The sequence below is a fragment of the Gracilinanus agilis genome, chromosome 6 (assembly GCF_016433145.1).
Source record: "Gracilinanus agilis isolate LMUSP501 chromosome 6, AgileGrace, whole genome shotgun sequence".
Lineage (NCBI taxonomy): Eukaryota > Metazoa > Chordata > Mammalia > Didelphimorphia > Didelphidae > Gracilinanus > Gracilinanus agilis.
Genome location: NC_058135.1, coordinates 215636388 through 215656786, shown reverse-complemented (window position 1 = coordinate 215656786; position 20399 = coordinate 215636388). Strand labels below are relative to the sequence as shown.

The window sequence follows — 20399 nt, the reverse complement described above, 5'->3', positions numbered from 1 at the left end:
AAGAACTGTTGGAACTCATATTTCACATCTGTGTGTCTTTGGTTTTATTCTGGGGTTTTGGTTATGCATGACTTTGCTCTGATGACAATGACCAATATGGAAGTGTGTTTGCATGACAATACAAAGAATGTTAAAAAAAAGTGACCCCTAAAGACAAAAAAGGTTTCACAACTAAACATAATGAATCCCTAATAGTGGCATTTAGGGCACTCTAAATGACAGAGAAAAACCTTCCCAGTGACTTCAGGAAGGGAATATGATATCCTGGAAAGAGGACTCAATTAGGATTCAGGACCCTTGGGTTCTTTTCCTAATTCAGCCATCTGTATATTATTGAACAAGTCACTTAACTCCTGCTGGGCTGCAGGACACTTACCTGTGAAAGGTAGGGATTTGATTAGAGTTTTTAACTTGTGGTTTGTGAACTTCAAAATTTTTATGGACAATTATATATAGATGATTTCCTTTGTACTGTTGTCTGTCTTATGCATTAGGAAACATTCTGAGAAAGAGTCTTTGTATGTGAAAACACAAACACACACACAGATCCAGGACTAGCTGATCCTTCTCCTCTGGCATATATTCCATTTCTAGAATCTTTCTAGCTCTAATATTCTAAGCACTACAGACTAGGCTCCTTCCACAAATCAATTCTCTACTATTACAAAGTTAGTTCCATGGAGATAGGAAGCCTTGGGAAATAGACAGCCAAAGGGAGACAGAGTCAATAAAAGAAGCTAAGGTAAATACAAACTGGAGTGTGATCAGCAAAAGGAAAGCGGTCCAGGGAAAGGAACCACAAAATTGCAGTAAAACTGAAAACAGACACTTAGTTGAAATCTACAATAAAGGGTGGGAATGGAATTTTGGCTCACCTTCAAAAAATAATGATACTACCCCCCCCTCACCTCCTATCTGATACTCTTCTAGATGGGTAGAATTAAACTATCTCCCTTCCTCCCTCAAAGAATCATGTGCTATTGGTTTTCTGCACCCAAAAAAAATCCCCCCAAAGGAAAGTAAAAAAGGATAGTATGGTCTAAAAAAGCTTCTCATCAAAATATTTCTTGCATAAAGCTGACCCATCTGGAAAACCAAGAACTAGAACCCAGAAATTTACAATACTTGAAAGGTGAAATATTGAATATCATCAAGGACAAAGGTGGGATATCCATTTTTTTAAATCAGTTCTTGCCCCCGCCTACAGCTTCTAACGGAGCAAGTAGGTAGCACAGTGACTAGAGAGCAGAATACCTGGGACCTGGAGTGGGGTTCATATGTGGCCTCAGATACTTCCTAGCTGTGTGACCTTGGGAAAGCCACTTAACTCACATTGCCTAGCCCTTGCCCTTATGACTAAGGGCACTAAGTCTTGGCCTTATGACTAAGGCAGAAAGTAAGGGTTAAAAAAATGAAGATACATGGATGACGACTCTAAGGAGCATCATTGCACTGTGGCATAGCTGAGAGACCATCAAGCCAAGAATCAAGGTGACTTACAGTTCTGGTTCTGCCTCTACCTGTTGGATTTTGTCCCAGCTTGAAAAACTTGTTAGCTTTCTTGGAGCTTCTGTTTGCTCAAGTATGAAGTGGACGGCTTGAACTTAGACAACCTCTCAGGGATCCCTTCCAGCTCTAAATGTCCTACTCAGTCTATCAGTCCATGAGAGCACACCATGTGCCATCAGTTTGCCATTACTGCTCTAGACTAAAAGTCTCTTCCATGGTCATTACTCTCTTATGTGGGTTATCTCCACATCCATTAGAATATACGTTCCCTGAAGGGAGGAAATACAGTGCCAAATAAATGTGGGTGATATTCGGGAGGCAAGGGGTATTCCTTATATCAATGATTCCAAAAGTGGGCGCCACCGCCCCCTGGTGGGTGCTGAAGCGATCTAGGGAGGTGGTGATTATCACACTTTTTTTTTTTAATTACATTCTGTTGTGAGTTCAAGAAATAGTTTCATAATTTCCAGGGGGTGCTAAGTAATATTTTTTTCTGGAAAGGGGGTGGTAGGCCAAAATGGGAACCACTGCCTTATATCATCACAGAGATGACTTCCAACTCCACTTACAGAGAGAGGCAACTCCATTGTATGTTACATATAGCTAATCCATTGTCTGAAAAAAATGAAAGCGGACTTGCCTTTTAAATTTGTAGAGGATGAAAGCTCCCACTGCAAAAAGACAGATAAGGAAAAGAACGATGAGGGCCCAATAGCCACCACCTCCTCCGATCCTTTGAGAATCTGCAGATAAACGACATGGTTAGTGCAACGTCTTTGTGAGCTCCACGGCTCTCCAACTTATTTTGAGGAGAGATCCACGACTTGGAATTCTAGTAGAGATTCTAATACTAATGTATATCCAATACACATACATATCCAGGAATATATATCCAATATACCCAACACACACACATACGCATAGCTATCTATCTTTCTGTCTGTCTGTCCATCCGTCCATCCATCTATCTATCTATAACAAATCCAATTAACTATGTTAATATAACCAGTTATATCTTTCGATCTCTCAGTTCCTTTAGATAAGGAATAGCTTAAACTGGAAAAGCCAAGCATAGAGGAGGATTGGTAAGAAAAAGATTTCAAGGAATGTGAACTTTGGGCTCTGGGATTTTGGGGGAACATTTTGTAAAATGAGGCATTTGGGCTAGATCTCTAAGATCCTTTCCAACTCAAACATTCTGTGTTTTATGTACTAAGGTTCCTTCCAGCTCTGCCATTCGATGAGCCTATTACTTAAATGAAAGGTTCTTAACTTGCGAAGGAGGGTCTGTGAACTTGAAAAAACGTATTTTGATAAATATTTCAATATGATTGGATTCCTTAGTAATCTTATATATGTTATTTTATTCATTAAAAAAACAAACAAACATCATTCTGAGAAAGGGATCCGTGGGCTTCACCAGACTTTCAAAGGAGGCAGACACAAAAAAGGATAAGAATCCCTGACTTAAATCAGAACTTGCTAGTTGTATTTCTCTTGGATGCTAGGATTTCAGCTCCTGTGCAACCAACAAAAAAATGTGTATAGTTTCTTCCCTTAGGCCATTGGCTATTTTTTTTATAACAGAGGTGAAAGCACTTAAGGCACACTCCTCCCCCATCTTTACAGAAGTGGGGGGCCACAGTTGTGGAATATTTCAAATCCTGTCACTTGTAATGGATATGTGGGCTGGTTCTTCTAACCTGCTTTTTTTGTTTTTCTTTTAAAAATCCTTGTTACACAGCTCAACTGAGAGAGGAAAGGATATATTCAGAAATTAATGTGATATAAAAAGAAAAGGCATCAATAAAAATCAGATTCAGAAAAAAATAAGGTATTTTGAGATCAGGGAAAGCTCTTTAGTCCCTACTAAAGTTATCATCCAAAGAGGAAAGAAATAATAAAACTAAGAAGAGAGAAATTGTGGCCCTAAGGAATTAAAGGCCCAAAGAGGTTAGTTTCCTGGGTACAATTGAATCTACGACTGTATTCATTAATTACTACTCTCCTGGTTTCATTTTTAATGCATGAATGTTCACATTTTTCCACGAGGAAGAAGAGCCATTAAATATGAGCCATAAAATCATAGGCTTTAGAATTGGGTGGTTGTTTTGTTTTTTCCAACCCTTTGTGATCCCATTTGTTTTTTTTTTTTTTTTTTGGCAAAGATAGTGGAATGGCTTGCCATTTCCTTCTCTACCTCATTTTATACATGTGGAAACTGAGGCAAAAGGGTTATGTGACTTGCCATAGAGTCACATAGCCAGTAAGTGTTTGGGGCCAGATTTGAACTCAGGAAGAGAAATTTTCCTAAGTTGAGGCCCCATACTCTATCCACTCTGCCTGTTAGGGCTGAAAGGTATGTAAAAATGTCAAATGTGAATCTTAGGAGAGACCTTCAAATGTAGAACTTAGGATGGCAGAACTGGGCAGAGAAGAAACTATTAAATCCTTCAGCAGCATCAAGGTGGACAAATATACTATTGAGAGACAGATTTTGTTTCCAACAAATAGCCTGTCTTAAAGCTAATTTGTGTGTGGAAATGGATAGATAGGTGAAAGATCAGCGAGGTGAGCAGACCATTGACAATGGATCAAATTTCTGGAAATCCTTAACTGATGAGGGTTATCTTCTGGTCCCACATCTAGTCAAAGAGAATTGCTCAGCCCTCCATTCCCAACGTTGGCCAAGGATAATACATATTCTGTCTTTACCTGCATCTGTGTCACGTAGCGTTACAAGTACCCAGAAGCCTCCTCTTAGGAAAAAGCTGATGTTGTGGGCATTCAAAGCTTGCTTGATGGCCATGATCCTCTGAAAACGAGAAAGAAACAAAACAAGAAACACATATTTTAGTTTTTAAAGATTTTTTTAAAAGCCCTTACCTTTTGTGTTAGAATCAATGGTGTGTATTGGTTCCAATGCAGAAGAGCTGTAAGGGCTAGATAATGGGGGTTAAGTGCCTTGTCCAGGGTCACAGAGGTGGAAACTCTCTGAGGCCAGATTTGAACCCTGAACTCCCATCTCTAGTCCTGTCTCTCAAACCACTAATCCACGTAGTTGCATCTAGAATGCATATTTACTTTGGGATATCTTGAGCTGCCAGAACTTGATAACTAGTTAACAGAAAGAATAATGCTAAGTAAGAATATTAAAAACTCTCCTTTCTCAGGTGCTAAATTATTCAATGAAGAGGAGCACCATGTTTATTATCTCTGACATATAAAGAAACTGAGGTTTACAGTAAAGAGACTTGCCCACGCTTCCAATTCTTATAACTCTTGAATTAACAATTAAAACTAGTTCTTGCCTAAGTCAAAGGCTATCTCCTATCCCCTCGACTACTAGTTCTGCGTGGGACAAGTTCTTTAACCTGTCTGGAAAGAGAAGCATTCTTGTTAAATAAACAAGCTGCACAGAACAGGGCAGACAGTGCTGAACTTGAAATTTGGAAGATGTGGGCTTGAATTTTGTTCTTGAAACTTCACTAACTTCAAGTCCTCATCTGTAAAATGAAGATGCAGACAGTGTTTCCAGATGTGACTATTCCATGTTTTATGTCCCTTTCAGCCCCAAAGTCTTGCATGCTCTGAGTTGTGAAATAAAAGGGTTGGATGAGATGATCTCTAAGGCTCTTCCGGCTCAAATGTAGGAGTTTCCCACCCAAACCCTGCTCCCAAGCTGGAGAGTGACCCTCAGGGATGTCGTCAGGGAGTTAGGCATTGGGGAGGTGGTTGGACACTCCGATTCAGAATCTCAATGAACCTTTCCTTCTATGATGAGAAGGAAATCTCTTCTGTTCCATGCCATGGAATCCAGGTGTCAGCAGATCACCTGCAGTGAATGAGTTCAGATACTTTGAGCTGAAAAGCAAACTCCAATCCTGGCAGCCCATCTGTGCTACAAATGACAAATGTTTATGGTCTCATCTTTTCCCTCGCTGAATCCATTAGAATCTTCTGCTCGCGGTGTTCAGCAGCATTTCACTTACATGCACTGCTGGGCTGATGCGTAGGGAATTGCAGCCTGTTTGTTGAATAGGTTCTTATTAAAGTTTCCCCAATATGCACAGGTTCCTGACCAGAGCCACTGGGCAGTCACTCTATCATTTCTGATCTGCCTCACGTTGGGTACAATCGTTCGGTGACAACATGATTCCGCCGACACGTCAAGCTCCCATGCTCCTGCTTTCGGAGGCATCTTATTAAGAAAGGGCATTTGTCTCCATCCACTCACATACAATTTTACAGCCATTTATTTACTTTTTCCTAATGCGGATAAAATGGACTGAAATATGATTGTCTATGTTGCTACGAAATAGCATTATTATTAAAAGTGCCCACTGGCTTGGCAAGAGAAGATAAATGTCTTCGAGCCCTTTCAGGAGTGGCAATTTTCTAGGATATCAGACCTTGATTTATTGGTCTTCTGTATTAATCTGGCTCCCTCCAACAACTGGAGCTAAACATCACCCCTGTAGGGTATAATGGAAAGGGTCCTGCATTTGGAGTCAGGAAATTGGGCTGTACTAATAACATGTTGGATGACTTAGAATAAGTCACTTCTCTCTGGACCTTGATTTTTCTTACTCATAGATGAAAAGCAGCACAGCATAATGGTTATAGAGTCAGCCTCAGTCAGGAAGATTTGAGTTCAGGTTATGCCTTTGCTAAATTTTGATTATGTGATCCTGGGTAAGTCACTTAACTGCTTAGGATTCCATATAACTTTGAGAATATCAATCTGCATTGGGAGAGGGAATTTCTTCTTTGGGAGTTATCTACATCAATGGAATCACAATTCTAGTTCTTCTTCCCTTCTTCACCTGCCCAGCAAATAAAGGTAGGACAAAGGCATGCATCTATGAATCCCAGGCAGGGTTTAAAATTGGAGCATTTTCCCAAGTAACCACCCCATACAGTGGTCACATTCATGGGTCCCTTGTTGCATGTGTCTTTGCAATGGCTTCCTTGCCTATCCCTGTATTTGCTCCTTTCTATGATGAAATTGAACCAGATGGCCTCTAAGGGTCTCTTCTCATTCTATGACCCTATGGTTCTTCTATCTATAATTTTTAAAATCCTTATCTTCTGTCTTAAAATCAGTACTGTGTATTGGTTCCAAGGCAGAAGAGTGGTAACGGCTAGGCAGTGGGGGTTAAGTGACCTGGTCAGCGTCACACAATTAGGAAGTATCTGAGGTCAAATTTGAACCCAGGACCTCCCATTTCTAGGCCTGGCTCTCAATCCAAGGAACCACCAAGCTGCTCCCTTCCTATCTCTCTCTACACCTCCTACAGAACTGTATTGTGCAAATTGAAATCTTAACCCTAGATGAATTTGATTTCTATTTAGTTGAATATTTTAAAAATACTGATAGTTTGGAAAGGGTGACCATCATGGTAAAGGAAATGGGAAGGAATAAGAATCCAAGAAAGAAAAGACTTAGGGGATTTTGCTAGCTGCTTCATGTTTTAGGAGAGTTTCATTTAGAAGAGGGATTAAATTTACTTGGCTTGGTCCCAAAACATTGGGACATAGCTTAGCCTATCCTCATCCTTCTTAAAATATGGTTGCCATAATTGACTAAAGTGTTGCAGTTAGCTTTTATTTTTTGTTGCTTTATCACACTGCTTTCTTATATTAAAATTGTATTCTATGAACTCCATGAAAAATTGCTAATCTTATATTTTATGTTTCTTAAACCCTCAACTTTCAGTCTTAAAATCAATATTAAGTATTGGTTCCTAGGCAAAAGATATGTAAGGGCTAGACAATTGGAATTAAGTGACTTACCCAGGATCACATAGCTAGGAAGTATCTGAGGCCAGATTTGAACCCAGGACCTCAGACCTGCAGGTCTGACTCTCTATCCACTGGGCCACCTAACTGCCCCATATCCTATATTTTAGAAATTGAATTTTTGAAACAGAATGGAACTCTACTCAAATATATTAAATTTTATCTTTTTAGATATGGCCATTGGTCTAATCTGTGAGGTATTATTGATTCTGGATGTATGTGTCCTGGCTAACCCATCTGGAAATGTGATAAGCATGTCCTATATGTTTTTTGTGAAGACTTTGGTTAAAAATATTAAACAGCACAGGGTCAAGGACAGGTCCTTGGTACCCTCCCGTAGGCCCCTTCCTCCAAACTGACACAAGTCCATTCATGAGGACTCCATGGACCTGATTATTTTAAATCTACTCATCTCTCCAATGTCAACAAAGAAGGCATGAACTGCTTTGCCAAATGCCTCACCGAAATCCAGGAATTCTAGGGCTATAGTCTTCCCCACTCTAATAGTCTTATCAAAAAAGGAAATGTGACCAAAGTACATGACTTCTATAGCCCTAGAATTCCTTACTAAGACAGAAGGTCCTGGGCTAGGCAAACAGGATGAAGTAAAGTTTTCATTTTCCCTCCCCACGTCACAAAGTTAGGAAGTGTCTGGAGGTCGTATTTGAACCCAGCTCCTCCTGACTCCAGGTCTGGTGCTCTATCCATTGTGCCACTTAGCTGCCCCAGCATGACTTGTTCTCATAGATATCATGCAGAATCTTAGAGATCACTGTTCAGTTTTCTAAATGCTTACCAACCCATCTGTACTCTAGGGTTCTGATTTTAAGCTGTTTCCCTTAAAAACAACCAATCTATCTTTTCTCCTGTATTCTCTATCTGTGCTGATGAGCTCCTTAAACATTTTTTTCACTCATTTCTAAAACCTCAGCCATCTTTCACTCTTCTCTTTCTTATCACTGACATTCAATCACTTGCCAGGTTTCTATGATTCTAACTATGAGCATCCCTTTCTACTTTCTTTTTTTTTTCCTTTTTTTTTTTTAAACCCTTGTACTTTGGTGTATTGTCTCATAGGTGGAAGAGTGGTAAGGGTGGGCAATGGGGGTCAAGTGACTTGCCCAGGGTCACACAGCTGGGAAGTGGCTGAGGCTGGGTTTTGAACCCAGGACCTCCTGTCTCTAGGCCTGACTCTCACTCCACTGAGCTACCCAGCTGCCCCCATTCCCCCTTTCTACTTTCTACTCGTATTGTTAGCACCCAACAAAGAGCCCTACTTACTGCATACTTGTACTAATGAATACATTCCTAATTGACCTCACTGTCTCTATTCTTTCTACCCTCCAGTGATGATAACTCACACTTTATAGGCCTTTAACATTCATAAAACACCTTTCTCACAAAATCCCTGCGAGGTAATAGAAGTATCCAGGGGGTGGATTGAGGACCGGATCTCTGATTTCAGCCAAGTTGAGTAGGGAATTTACTGTGAGGAAATTTCTTCCATGGATGCAGAAGGTTATATGCTTTAAAGTCAGTCAAAGAAGTTGCTTGGGGTACTGAGATTTAAGGGACTAGCTTAGGTTCTATGGTTCACATGCTTCTATGTCCCATAGGTCATAGATTTATAACTGAAAGAGACTTTATAGGTCTTTGAATACTCATTTTATAGATGAGGAAGCTAAGAGCTGGAGAGGTTAAGTGACTTAGGATTGCATATCAAATAATAAATCTGAGGGAGAATTTGAACCCAGGCCCTTTTGACTCCAAATTCAGTACATTATACTATACTATCTATCTAGGTAATAGTGAGAAAAGCAGTGAATTGCCTATAATCCTCAACTGATAAGTAGCAGATCTGACTCTTAAGCCTAGATTAACTTCTTCCAAGTCCAGTGTTTTTTTTTTTAGGAGTCTTTCAAGACACTCAGAGTTTTCTTAAGGCAGAATTTGGATTATGTCACTCACCAGCTCACAAATCTGCAGTAATCCCTACCGCCTAAGAAAAACATTTCCATACTCTTGATATTACATTCAAGGGCATGTATTATCAGGCTGCCATCTAAATTTTTAGGCATATCTCCCCACTATTGCCCTTTAAATATTCTCTATTACAGCAAAACTGGAAGACTCCATTTCCCAGGTTGGAGTCTTTGTCCACATTTCTTCTCTTTCTTTATAGCATCCTTCCCTTCTTTTAAGGGTGCCAAGTCACATAAAATCTGCTCTAGGATTTTTCCTTTGATCTTTCTATCTGGAAGGGATGTCTATCTTCTTTAATTTGATGGCACATTGTAATATAGCTAAATGTGTATGAGCCTTATCCCCTCTATTCATTCCTAAGATCCAGGGACTGTGTCTTCCCCATCTTTGTATCTCCAGTGACTTGTACAGCCCCTTACCTATAATGGACACTTAATTATTGTTTATTTAAGTTAAAGTAACCATTTTCAGGAGTAGCTGCAGTTTAAAATCATAGACTCATTGATAGGCTGGAAGGGTCCTCAGAGTTTATTGTTAACAATCCACACTGAAACTGTGAATATTATCTGTGATATCTTCAGCAATTGTTCCTCTAGAGGGAAAACTTACTTCAAAGCCATCAGCATCTAATGGTAGAATATCAAACACATGGGATAGATGATGTTCTCTTTGGAATCTAAAATTCCCTCTTCTATTGTATGACCCTCTCTTGTTTATTTGTATTTATTTTTAAATTTAATTAATTTAGAATATTTTTGCATGGTTACATGATTCTTCCCTCCCTCCGCCCCCCGAGCCAACATGCAATTCCACTGGGTTTTACATGTATCATTGTTCAAAACCTATTTCCATGTTATTATTATTTGCCATAGAGTGATCATTTAGTGTCTACATCTCCGATCATATCCCCATCGACCCATGTGATCGAGCAGTTGTTTTTCTTCTGTGTTTCTGCTCCCACAGTTCTTTCTCTGGATGTGGATAGTGTTCTTTCTCATAAGTCCTTCAGAATTGTCCTGGATCTTTGCATTGCTGCTAGTAGAGAAATCCATTACATTTGATTTTACCACAGTGTATCCGTCTCTGTATAATGTTCTGGTTCTGCTCCTTTCACTCTGCATCAATTCCTAGAGGTCATTCCAGTTCACATGGAATTGTTCCAATTCATTATATTTTTCAATACAATAGTATTCCATCGTCAACAAATACCACAATGTGTTCAGCCATTCCCCAATCGAAGGGCATGCCCTCATTTTTCAATTTTTTGCTATCACGAAGGGCATGGCTATGACTATTTCTGTACAAATCTTTTTCTTTATTATCTCTTTGGAGTACAAACCCAGCAGTGGTATTGCTGGATCAAAGGGCAGACAATCTTTTATAGCCCTTTGAGCGTAGTTCCAAATTGCCTACCAGAATGGTTGGATCAATTCACAATTCCACCAGCAATGCATTAATTTCCCGATTCTGCCACATCCCCTCCAACATTTATTACTTTACTTTGCTGTCATATTGGCCAGTCTTCTAGGTGTGAGGTGGTACCTCAGCATTGTTTTGATTTGCATTTTTCTAATTTTGACCTCTTATTTAGAATGAATAAGGCTAGTTGGGTGTGGTTGTACAAACTTGCAATCACTATTGCTAGAGAGACTGGCAGGTCTCAAGCTTGGGAATTCTGCACTGAAGTGAGCTGAGTTTTTTGAGAGTCCCTGCTAAATCGAACATCAATATGGTGAATCCCTGAGATCTGGATTAGGGGAGTAAGGACACCACGTTGCATAAGGAGGGGGAAATGGGTGTAAGTTAGAGATGGAGCAGGTTAAAAATTTCAGATGATCAATAGTGGGGGGGGGGGGAATGGCTCTGTGAGCAGCTACTGTACTTTTAGCTTAGAGAAACCTAGTTTTTAAAAATGAGTAAGTCTGGCTCTGGGGCCACAAAGAAAATGCCTGAGTTTAGTGTGTTATTTAGGGTCTTGTTTTCTTGATAAAACAAAAACCATTTATATGGACTTTAGCATTTATAAAAAGCTTTACAAGTGGCCAATGCTAATAATTTCCCAATTATACAACCAACCAGCAAAGAAAAGTAAACTTAATTTTCTCATTATAATTCCATTTTCAGGAAAACAAGGAAGACAAATGAGTTGGTAGTCCTAAGGCATCTAGGTCCTCATCTATTACTTTTCAGATCCTTGAACAATGTCTCTCATCAAAATCTTATTCAGAATTTTCAGAGCCAATCACATCTACATTCTGTATGTCAGGATCCACAGCCTCTGATTTGAACCTGTATAAAATAATATGGTTCTGGAGAGTGGTTGTGCAGCTAGGTGGCTCAGTGGATTGCATCCAGGCTTAGAGATGGGAGATTCTGAGTTCAAATTGACCTCAAATACTCCTTAACTCTATAATCCTGGTCGTCACTTAACCCTGATTTCCTAGCCCTTAATGTTCTTCTGATTTGGAACCAATATTTAGTATAAATTCTAAGTTGGAAGGTAAGAGTTTGAAAAAAAAAAAGGTTACAGGAGGTACTTCTACAACAGTTTTGTCAAGGATGAAGCCAGTGTTGGCTTACTGATCTACGGATACTGAATCATCAATACCTGGCCTTTTGTTGTTCTCTGTCATTCTTGAGTACAGGTCTCTGAGGAACAGATAGAGCCATCAGTTCCCAGGCAAATACTCAAGTTAACAATAATTGAATATAGAATGGCTATCTGACGTGATAGAAAATGCACAGTACAAAAGATTTGTACTCTGGTCTCCAAAAGGTCAAAAGAACTTTTTTTCTTTCTAGAAGGGCTCAACATTTCTAGATTTTATTGGTTAAGACCTCTAGCCCCAGCTGATGTAAGCATTCTGGGTTTTTAGATTCAAACAGCATCAAAAATATTAGAAATAAAAGGAACATTGGGGACATGGTTAAGTTGGAAGGCACTTCAGACTACAGAATTTTAGAGCTGTGAGAGCCTTAGGAATCATCTTCTTCTAGTTCCTTATTTTATAGTTAAATATACTAAGACCTAGAATGAGAGAATGACTTTTCAGTATACACATATTATTAGTGACAGTGCTAGGAACAAAATCCAGGTTTTCTGATTTCTAGCCCAGTTTTCTTTGCTTTTGCTTCCTCTTTAGCCTTTTGATACACTTTATTTTGTCTTACTCTCTTAGCTTGCCAAATCTCTTCCTTAGCCAATATTCGCTGTTGGAAAAAACAACCCACTATATTTCCTAATCCAAGAAGGATGGACAAATGGCAAAGTCATCAGAGCCTCTACTGGCTTCTTATTCTGAACAGGTTACAAGCTACAGGGCAGTCTGAGATTTCACTAACTTGGCACTGATTTCTCTTGTTCATGACAGGCTCAGTGAGGTAGCCTTTTAGCAAATAGCTTTTATTATAATGGAGTTTTTCTTAAAAATGAGCATGGCACAGGGTCAGAGATGAGAGAGCCACATGCTAAGAATAGGAGGAATGACTCACAGAATAATAGAATTTGAGCTGGAAGAGACCTTGGTGATTATCTAGTTACTCCCCCACCCACCATATTGTCTAGAAGATGAAACTAAGGTCTTAAGAGGGGAAGGGAATTGCTCAAAGTCAAAGTAAGTAGTTGAGATGAAATTAAGAATTATAGAGAGTAGGAAAGTCCTGTAACTCCCCAGAATCTCAGAGCTGTAAGGGACCTGAGTTTCTTTGTTCTAAACCTATTTTGATCTAGTTTGAACATACTTTGGCTCTATGATTCTGTTTTTCTAAGAAACTGGCCTAGGTGGAGTAGGTATAGTAGCTCAGTAGTTACTATAATGTTCAGAGAACTAGAGAACTAGATTAGTGCAACAAAACATACACTGAATAACAAAATGATCAGAATCTCATAATATTCCAATGGCTGCTGTCTTTCTCCTCCCTGCCACACTTCTCCCCTTTACTGATGAATGAGAATCTGTAAAGGCAATTAGAAGAGACCTCAGAGGGCTTCTATCCCAACCCATATTGGGGTCAAAATCTGCTCTACAAAATCTCTGACAATATAACATCTTGATGAAGAATACCTCTAGTATTGGGAAAATCACTACCTACTGGATAAGCCCATTTCAATTTTAAACATCTCTAATCAATTCGGGAGCTTGTCCAAATATTGAATCCAAACTTGCCCCCTTGTAATTTCCTCTAATTGTCCTGTCTGGGTAGGCAAAACAAGATTAATTCTCCTTAATGACAATCCTTCAAAAACTTGAAGATAGCACGTTTCTTCTAAATTTTTATTTATTCTGGGTCAACACTTCTAGTTTCTTCATTTGGCTTTTGTATGACATGGTAACCAGTGCTCTCTGACTACACACACATAAATTCTAATAAGGTCCATCACAGAACCTCAATCTACTCTCCTTATAGGGACAGGAGGTATCTGCCTTTCATCATGGTAAGAGCCATGACTGAGAACAAGATATATCTAACTCCCAGCAGGCCTGCAGGAGCTAATTGCCAGCTAACTGGGAAGGAATAAGGGTCTCCGATAGACTAAGATTCTTTGCTAGGATGCTTTTTGTAAAATATATACATGCATACCTCTCAAAATGATCATTTTGATTAAAAAAACACTTCATTTTGTACACTGGGTGGGTTGGACAAGGAAGGCAGAAAGAGAAAAGTGGGCAGTATCAAAGATTCCCAGAAAAAATGTATTGCAAACTGTCAGGGTTTTATAGATGACATTGGTATGAAGTGTCATCTGGATAGGAGAAGCTGTCACTCTGCTGGAGCAGTAACTACTACTATTCAGGAACATTTATTTATCTGCAGTGTGCAGGTGTCAAAGGTACTGAAATCAGTTGTCTTCTATCCTGGGCCAGTGATTTGGCTGACACTGTCATTATTAGGAAGGGTAGTATATTAGGAAGAGCATTGGATTTAGAAAGGGATCTGAATCCTGTCTAAGATTCTTAATGTCTTTGTGACCTTGGACAAGTCACTTCCTCAAATCTAGATCTTCATTTTCTCACTTCTCAAAAGAGGGAGTTGTAGTAAGTGCCCTCTAAGGCCTTTTTGAGATTTAAAAGTCCTATAAGATCTCCCCCTTCTACATGTTGTGTTCTTATTTTGGACTTCAGAAGTTTCAGCACCCTGGCTAGTGATCCAGCAGTCTCCCCACAAATGACAGTTTTTTCTAATCCAATTCAATTCAAACCAATTCAAATTTTTTCTGAATTGTTAAACTGTACTTTACCTTTTATGACTAGGTACTTTGTTTTTAGTTCATTTCCCATAGATTTCTATCATCATTCTTCTGGTTTTGGCATTCAATCAGTTTAGCAAACAAAAAAATCAACATAACGAGTACACAGGGTGATGATGGAGAGACTATTTCTTGGGATTTTTTCTGAAATTTTTTTTCTGAAAATATCTGAGAATTTAGTGGACTACAAACGCTATATGAGCCAGTGGTATGATATGGCAGCCCCAAAAGGTAATGTTATCTTGGAATGATCTCATGCTTGAAATTCTCTACTCCCTAATCAGAGGCTTTTCTGGTACCCCTAGCTGCAAATACCTTTTCTTTCAGATTGCCTATAACTATATCTATATCTATAAATTATACACATATGTACATACAAACCCATTTTATGTACCTAGATTTTATATATTATTTTTGTTCTCATTTAGAATGCATAATCCTTTAGAGAAATGATTTTTATTTTTGCCTTTCATTGCTTAGCATAGTGTCTGGCACTAGAAAATACCAAATCAATGAGAGAGAAGAGACTAAAGGAAGAAAAGTCAGGAGATAATAGAGTCTTGGTGAAGAGGGAAAAGGGTCCAAACTAGGGAGTTCACTCTGGAGAATGGGGAAAAATGGAAAGTGACTGATGGAAGATAAAGTAAAGAAGAAAAAGTAATATGGCTTGACAACTGGTTTTATGTGTGAAGTAAGGAAGAGAGAGGAGTCAAAGATGACTGTGAACTTATAAATCTGGGTGAAAGAGATAAGACAAGAATTACAGGTTAAATAGTGAGTATGATTTAGGATCCATTGAGTTTGAGGCACAATAATGTAATTTCATTGGAGTTGTCCAGAATCTGGTAAGAAATTGTAAGGAAGGGAAGAATTAGAAAAGAAACAAGGGCTGTATGTGCACATTTTGGAGTGATAGGCTTTGAAGTAACAACTGAAGCCATTGGAGTAGATGAGAAATGAAGAGGGTCTACGATAGAGCTATTGAATACCTTCCTTTAAAAGATAGGAGGAAGAAAATTAACCAATGGAAGAGGTAGAGAAAGAGAAAACAAATAATTAGATCCTGGAAAAAGTAATTTCATGAAAATAAGGGAGAAATGGAGATCCAGAAGGTGGAGGTGATAAAAAATTACAGAGAGAACAAGAAGGGTAAAAAAAAATTTGAAAGGGCTCTTAGACTGGGTGATGGTGGAGGGTAGAGATGTTTGCAGCTATGGCAAGACCCTAGTTCTCAAGACAAAAATATATCTATTATCAAATGGATCAAAGTCCCCCAAACACCCACTTCCAAAAGACAATAAGATGACATGGATGGTTTAGCTGAAATACAGCTATTCTTTACTGGTAGGAAGTTTAGGCAAATCACTTTCCTTCTGGGCTTTCTTTTTCTGTTCTATAAAATTAAGAGTTTGGATTAGATGATCTCTAAAACTCCTTCCAGCTCTAAATCCAATGACATCTTCTATAAAATATAATGACCCTATCATTCATTTTTCTTTAAAAATTTCAAGTTTATATTTTTCTCCTTTAAGGTGGTGGTAGGGGTAGAAGTATTACAATTCTCACTTAATAGTGGAGTATAGCAAGTCTTACAGAAGTTAAGTGATATGCTCAAGGTAATGCATCAAGATCTGTTAATCAATAAGCATTTATCAATACTGTACTGGGGAAAGAGTTTGAACTAGAATCCAGATCTCTCCAATTCTGTGCTCATGTATTCCACACTGTGGCTCCCCAAACAATAGGATTTCCATGAATTCTGATGGTTGGCTATCCATGTGTCTATTCAAATTCTTTAAGATGGTTGACTTACCTTGTCACTTGGTATGCTCCTCTTCCTCTTTGGTTTGGGTGCCGGCAGGAGCACATGCAAGTCAGCAGTTGTGGGCAGGCCTGGTTTCACCACGGTCAGCAGAGACTCTTCAGGGATATTGGTTTCCTGTCGAGAGAGCACCTATTCAGTGGTCAGCGGGTTAACATAGAATTTTTTGGGGTGTGTACACGGGGTCACCTGGTTTAGTAATTAATGAACTGTTAAAGGATGAAGGAGAACTTCTGTTATTACCTGCCCATTTTAGAGATGAGGAAACCAACTCAGAGAAAGAAGAAAACATGCCCAAGGTCTCATAGCTAGTGTTTGGCAGAGTCAGCTCTGCCATGGTTCCTGACTTCCCAAACTCTTTCCACTCTTAACACTGTGCCTACCTGAATTTAATTAAACTGGTTATTCTCCCCACCCCAATTCCCCTTCTTGGAGCAAAATCTTTAATAGCTTTAAAATGAAAATCTGGAGCCTCAAATTTGAAGCCTTCCATTTTCTGGCTCCTGCCTATTTTCTGAGTCTGATTTTGTATTGCTCCCATTCACTAATTCTCTATGCTAAACAAACTGGCTTGTTGCCTCAAAGCCTTTGTCCATGTGATCTTTCATGTCTCATATGCCTCACTTCCTTCCCTCTGCCTGTAGAATCTTTGGCTTTCTCCATGTTTTGGGTCAGGTTCCAGCTTTTCCTGAGCTCACAGTTAGCATTTTTGCACTCTTAGAAGTCTCTCTGTCTCTCTCCACATGCATGAGCACACACACATGTGTGTGTACACACACACACAGTATTGACTTAAAAGTGTGCACAAATTGTATGCTCCCAGTAAAATGTAAATTCCATAAGGACAGGGACTATATTTTATTTTTGTCTTATATCTCTAGTACTTTGAACATCACCTTGTATACAACATGTTTATTAAATTTTTGTTGAATTCCATGGCCAATCCCTGCTTCCTCTAGGGTTCATGGGATGGTTGGCTCCTAAAGTCTGCCTCAAAGGAGGAGAATAATTTTCAAAGGTAGAGATTAGGAGGGACATACTGGTATACGTGGAAGTGGGCAAGAGCCAGGAAGACCAAGAAAATGTGAATGATCCAGTTGGGCTGGAACTCAGAATGAGTTTGGTGCTGGAAAGCCTCGACTATAGTTTAACTAGGTTGTCACCAGTCACCTTGCTTTTGCAGAAAATGCCATCTACCATTATAGGAATCCTTTAGCACAATCTATTTTTTTAAAGTTCTATCTGCCATTCTAAACTGTAGATTCTTGAAGGTAGGGATGGATTCTTGTTCTTCATTGTAGCTTGTCTCAGTGGCTTGATAATAGTTTGTGGTTATGTAGCACTTGTTTCAAAAGTCTCTGAAATAGTAATTGTCTCTAACTTCCTATAATGTGAGGAAGGTTGGAGAATAGCTGTTTAACCAGCATTCTATGAGAGAGTTCTCTCATCACAGTTTTTAGAGCAACCAAGAAGAGTTAACTTGAAAGAAACTGAAGGGGGACAGCTGGGTAGCTCAGTGGATTGAGAGCCAGGCCTAGAGACGGGAGGTCCTAGGTTCAAATCTGCCCTCAGATACTTCCCAGCTGTGTGACCCTGGGCAAGTCACTTGACCCCCATTGCCTACCCTTACCAATCTTCCACCTATGAGTCAATACACAGAAGTTAAGGGTTTAAAATTAAAAAACAACAACAACAACAATAACAACAACTTTGCTAAGCATCTTGAGTGAACTGAATGTGGAGGAATCATGTTTCCAGAAGCAAGGGGGAAACCATTGGCAGTTACAGTGATGGCTAGAGGGGACTCTGGCTGTGATCATTCTCAGAGTTAAAAAAATTGAAATAATTATGCCTTTGTATTGCTATTTATGAATAAATTATATATATGCAACTGCTTATGGGGAAAGGTTTCTCTGTTTTATTAAATGATATTTAACAAATGAGAATGGGCCATCTGAGCTTAAGTGTTAAAGAGAGACTATCCAAGCATTATCCTAGAATTCAGGTTGATGCAAATGAATATAGTAATGAGTCCAATAGAGGCTGAGCTGTGATCACCCCTCGTAATCTCCCAGTGAGTGTGGCTGATCTTCCTAAAATTCCATTATGATGATCAATCACTTTTGGCCATTTTTCTTTTGTGACATTCACCATAACTGGGAGGTAGCCAGTTTGTTATCTTCCTAGTAGAGATGAAGCATCTGGGAATCCAGGATCCTAAGTGGCATCACTGGACCCCAGATCTTCCAGTATCATGTCCTGCTCTTCTGCCATCATACTATTAACTTTCTCCATGCCTTTCCTGTTAGATTACAAATTCTTTGAGGCCAAGAACCACTTCATTTTTGTTTTTGCATCTCCAATATAGTATCTATCACATAGTAAGTTCTTGATGCTCATTAATGAACCTATTGTTAGTAACAAAAACCCCCCAAAACAGTAGATCCTGGTTAAGAAGCTTTAGTTTAAATTCTAGCCTCTCCTATTTAATATCTCTATGACCATGGACAAGACCTCAGATACAAAATGAGTGTTAGAGATGACCTTGTCAACATTAACTCCTATAATAATTATTGTTATCATTTTCTAAAGATGATGTGATCTAGAGAAAGAACTGTGGGATTAGAAATCCAGAAGAAAACATATGATTTATCACTTATTTGTATGGGTTTATGATTTGGGATTTTGGTTTTAAAAGATTGTTACAAAAATGAATAATACAGAAATAGGATTTGAGTGATTATACATGTATAACCCAATGGGATTGCTTGTCAACTCTAGGAGGGGGAGGGAAGAGGGGAGAGAGATAGCAAGAATCATGGAACCATGGGAAAAAAATAAAATAAAATAAAATAAAATAAAAAGATGATGTGATAATGGCAGCCTTGGCATTTTTTTAATGCCATTTGATAGCAGAGTTATAATTGCTACCAGTGACCATAACTTCTATAAAAAGGCGCAATCCAGCACACTGGACAGATATTAATTTTGATTATCTAGAATCTGTGCTATAGTTTTACACTCAGAGGTAATTTTGCCATCACTCCCCCCAAACCTCTCATCACAAACACACTTATCTCTCTCATCCCCACCCCACAGCTATATCATATTTAAGCTATGGCTTTTCTCGCATCAGCATCATTTCTTTCCATCTGGCTCAAAATTCTCTCACAGCTGCATTTGTTCTTAACTGCCAATTAGGCAGTGTTGGAGCCCAACATTCAGTGCTGTTTTGCTGTGACCAGCAAGCTGATACCCCAGTGACACCCACCTCCATCTGCCTGCCTCTTGGGGAGGCCCTGGGGCACCATTCAGTTGGTCATTGAGTTTGGCCCATTTTCCTTCAAGGAACAGCATCCTGCCAGTGACCTTTCTAGTCTTCCCCCTGGGAGGAGGTTATGGCACGTTTACAGGACTCACCTCAGAAAGGAGGCGGGTGACTACCAGGCCAATGTCTTCTCGCCATTCAGGGATGTTGGGATTGTATATATCCAAGTGCTTAGTAAACTTCAGAGGCAGAACTTGGAATTGATCTAGAGAGAGACGGAGACAAAATGATTAAGACAATTAAAAATCTATTTCTGGGAACCCCTGAAGTACTTACAATCTGTGCCATAAAATCCAACAGTATGTAGCTTATATTTATATACTAATAACACTCCCTCTGCTCCTGTCTCTATAGCCCTTTCCTTACAACAGCTCTCTGAATTATGGGATATGAGTGCTGTTATCTCTATTTTTCAAATGGGGAAACTGAGGGTCAGAGATATTTATTGCTTTGCTTTTGATCACACAGATAATAAATAAGATATCACACATTCAGACCCTGCCCTCTTAACCCCCAGTTCTCTTTTCTTTCCATGCCATTGGTCTGCTTTCCCATCCATTATCTCAATGGGTCCTAGGACAGATGAGGAAACTCAAAAATGAAATATCCTGCACAAGGTGATAGTAGCCATGAAGGGGCAGAGCCAAGATTCAAACTCGAGTCTTCTGACTTTACATCCAGTGTTCTTTGCAGTATACTCTTAATTT

The 20399-nt window shown here is 39.2% G+C and overlaps 1 protein-coding gene across 1 annotated transcript in view; it reads right to left on the bottom strand.

Annotated features, from left to right (window-relative positions):
- The window catches only part of SORCS2 (sortilin related VPS10 domain containing receptor 2), a 1347356-nt gene that overhangs the window by 22647 nt on the left and 1304310 nt on the right, over positions 1–20399 (bottom strand). Inside the window, exons 23-26 of the mRNA XM_044681767.1 lie at positions 19785–19897; positions 16356–16481; positions 4225–4324; positions 2150–2252 (exon numbers count right to left, since the gene is read on the bottom strand). Coding sequence (XP_044537702.1) covers positions 2150–2252; positions 4225–4324; positions 16356–16481; positions 19785–19897 — 442 coding nt within the window. The remainder of the gene's footprint in view (positions 1–2149; positions 2253–4224; positions 4325–16355; positions 16482–19784; positions 19898–20399) is intronic.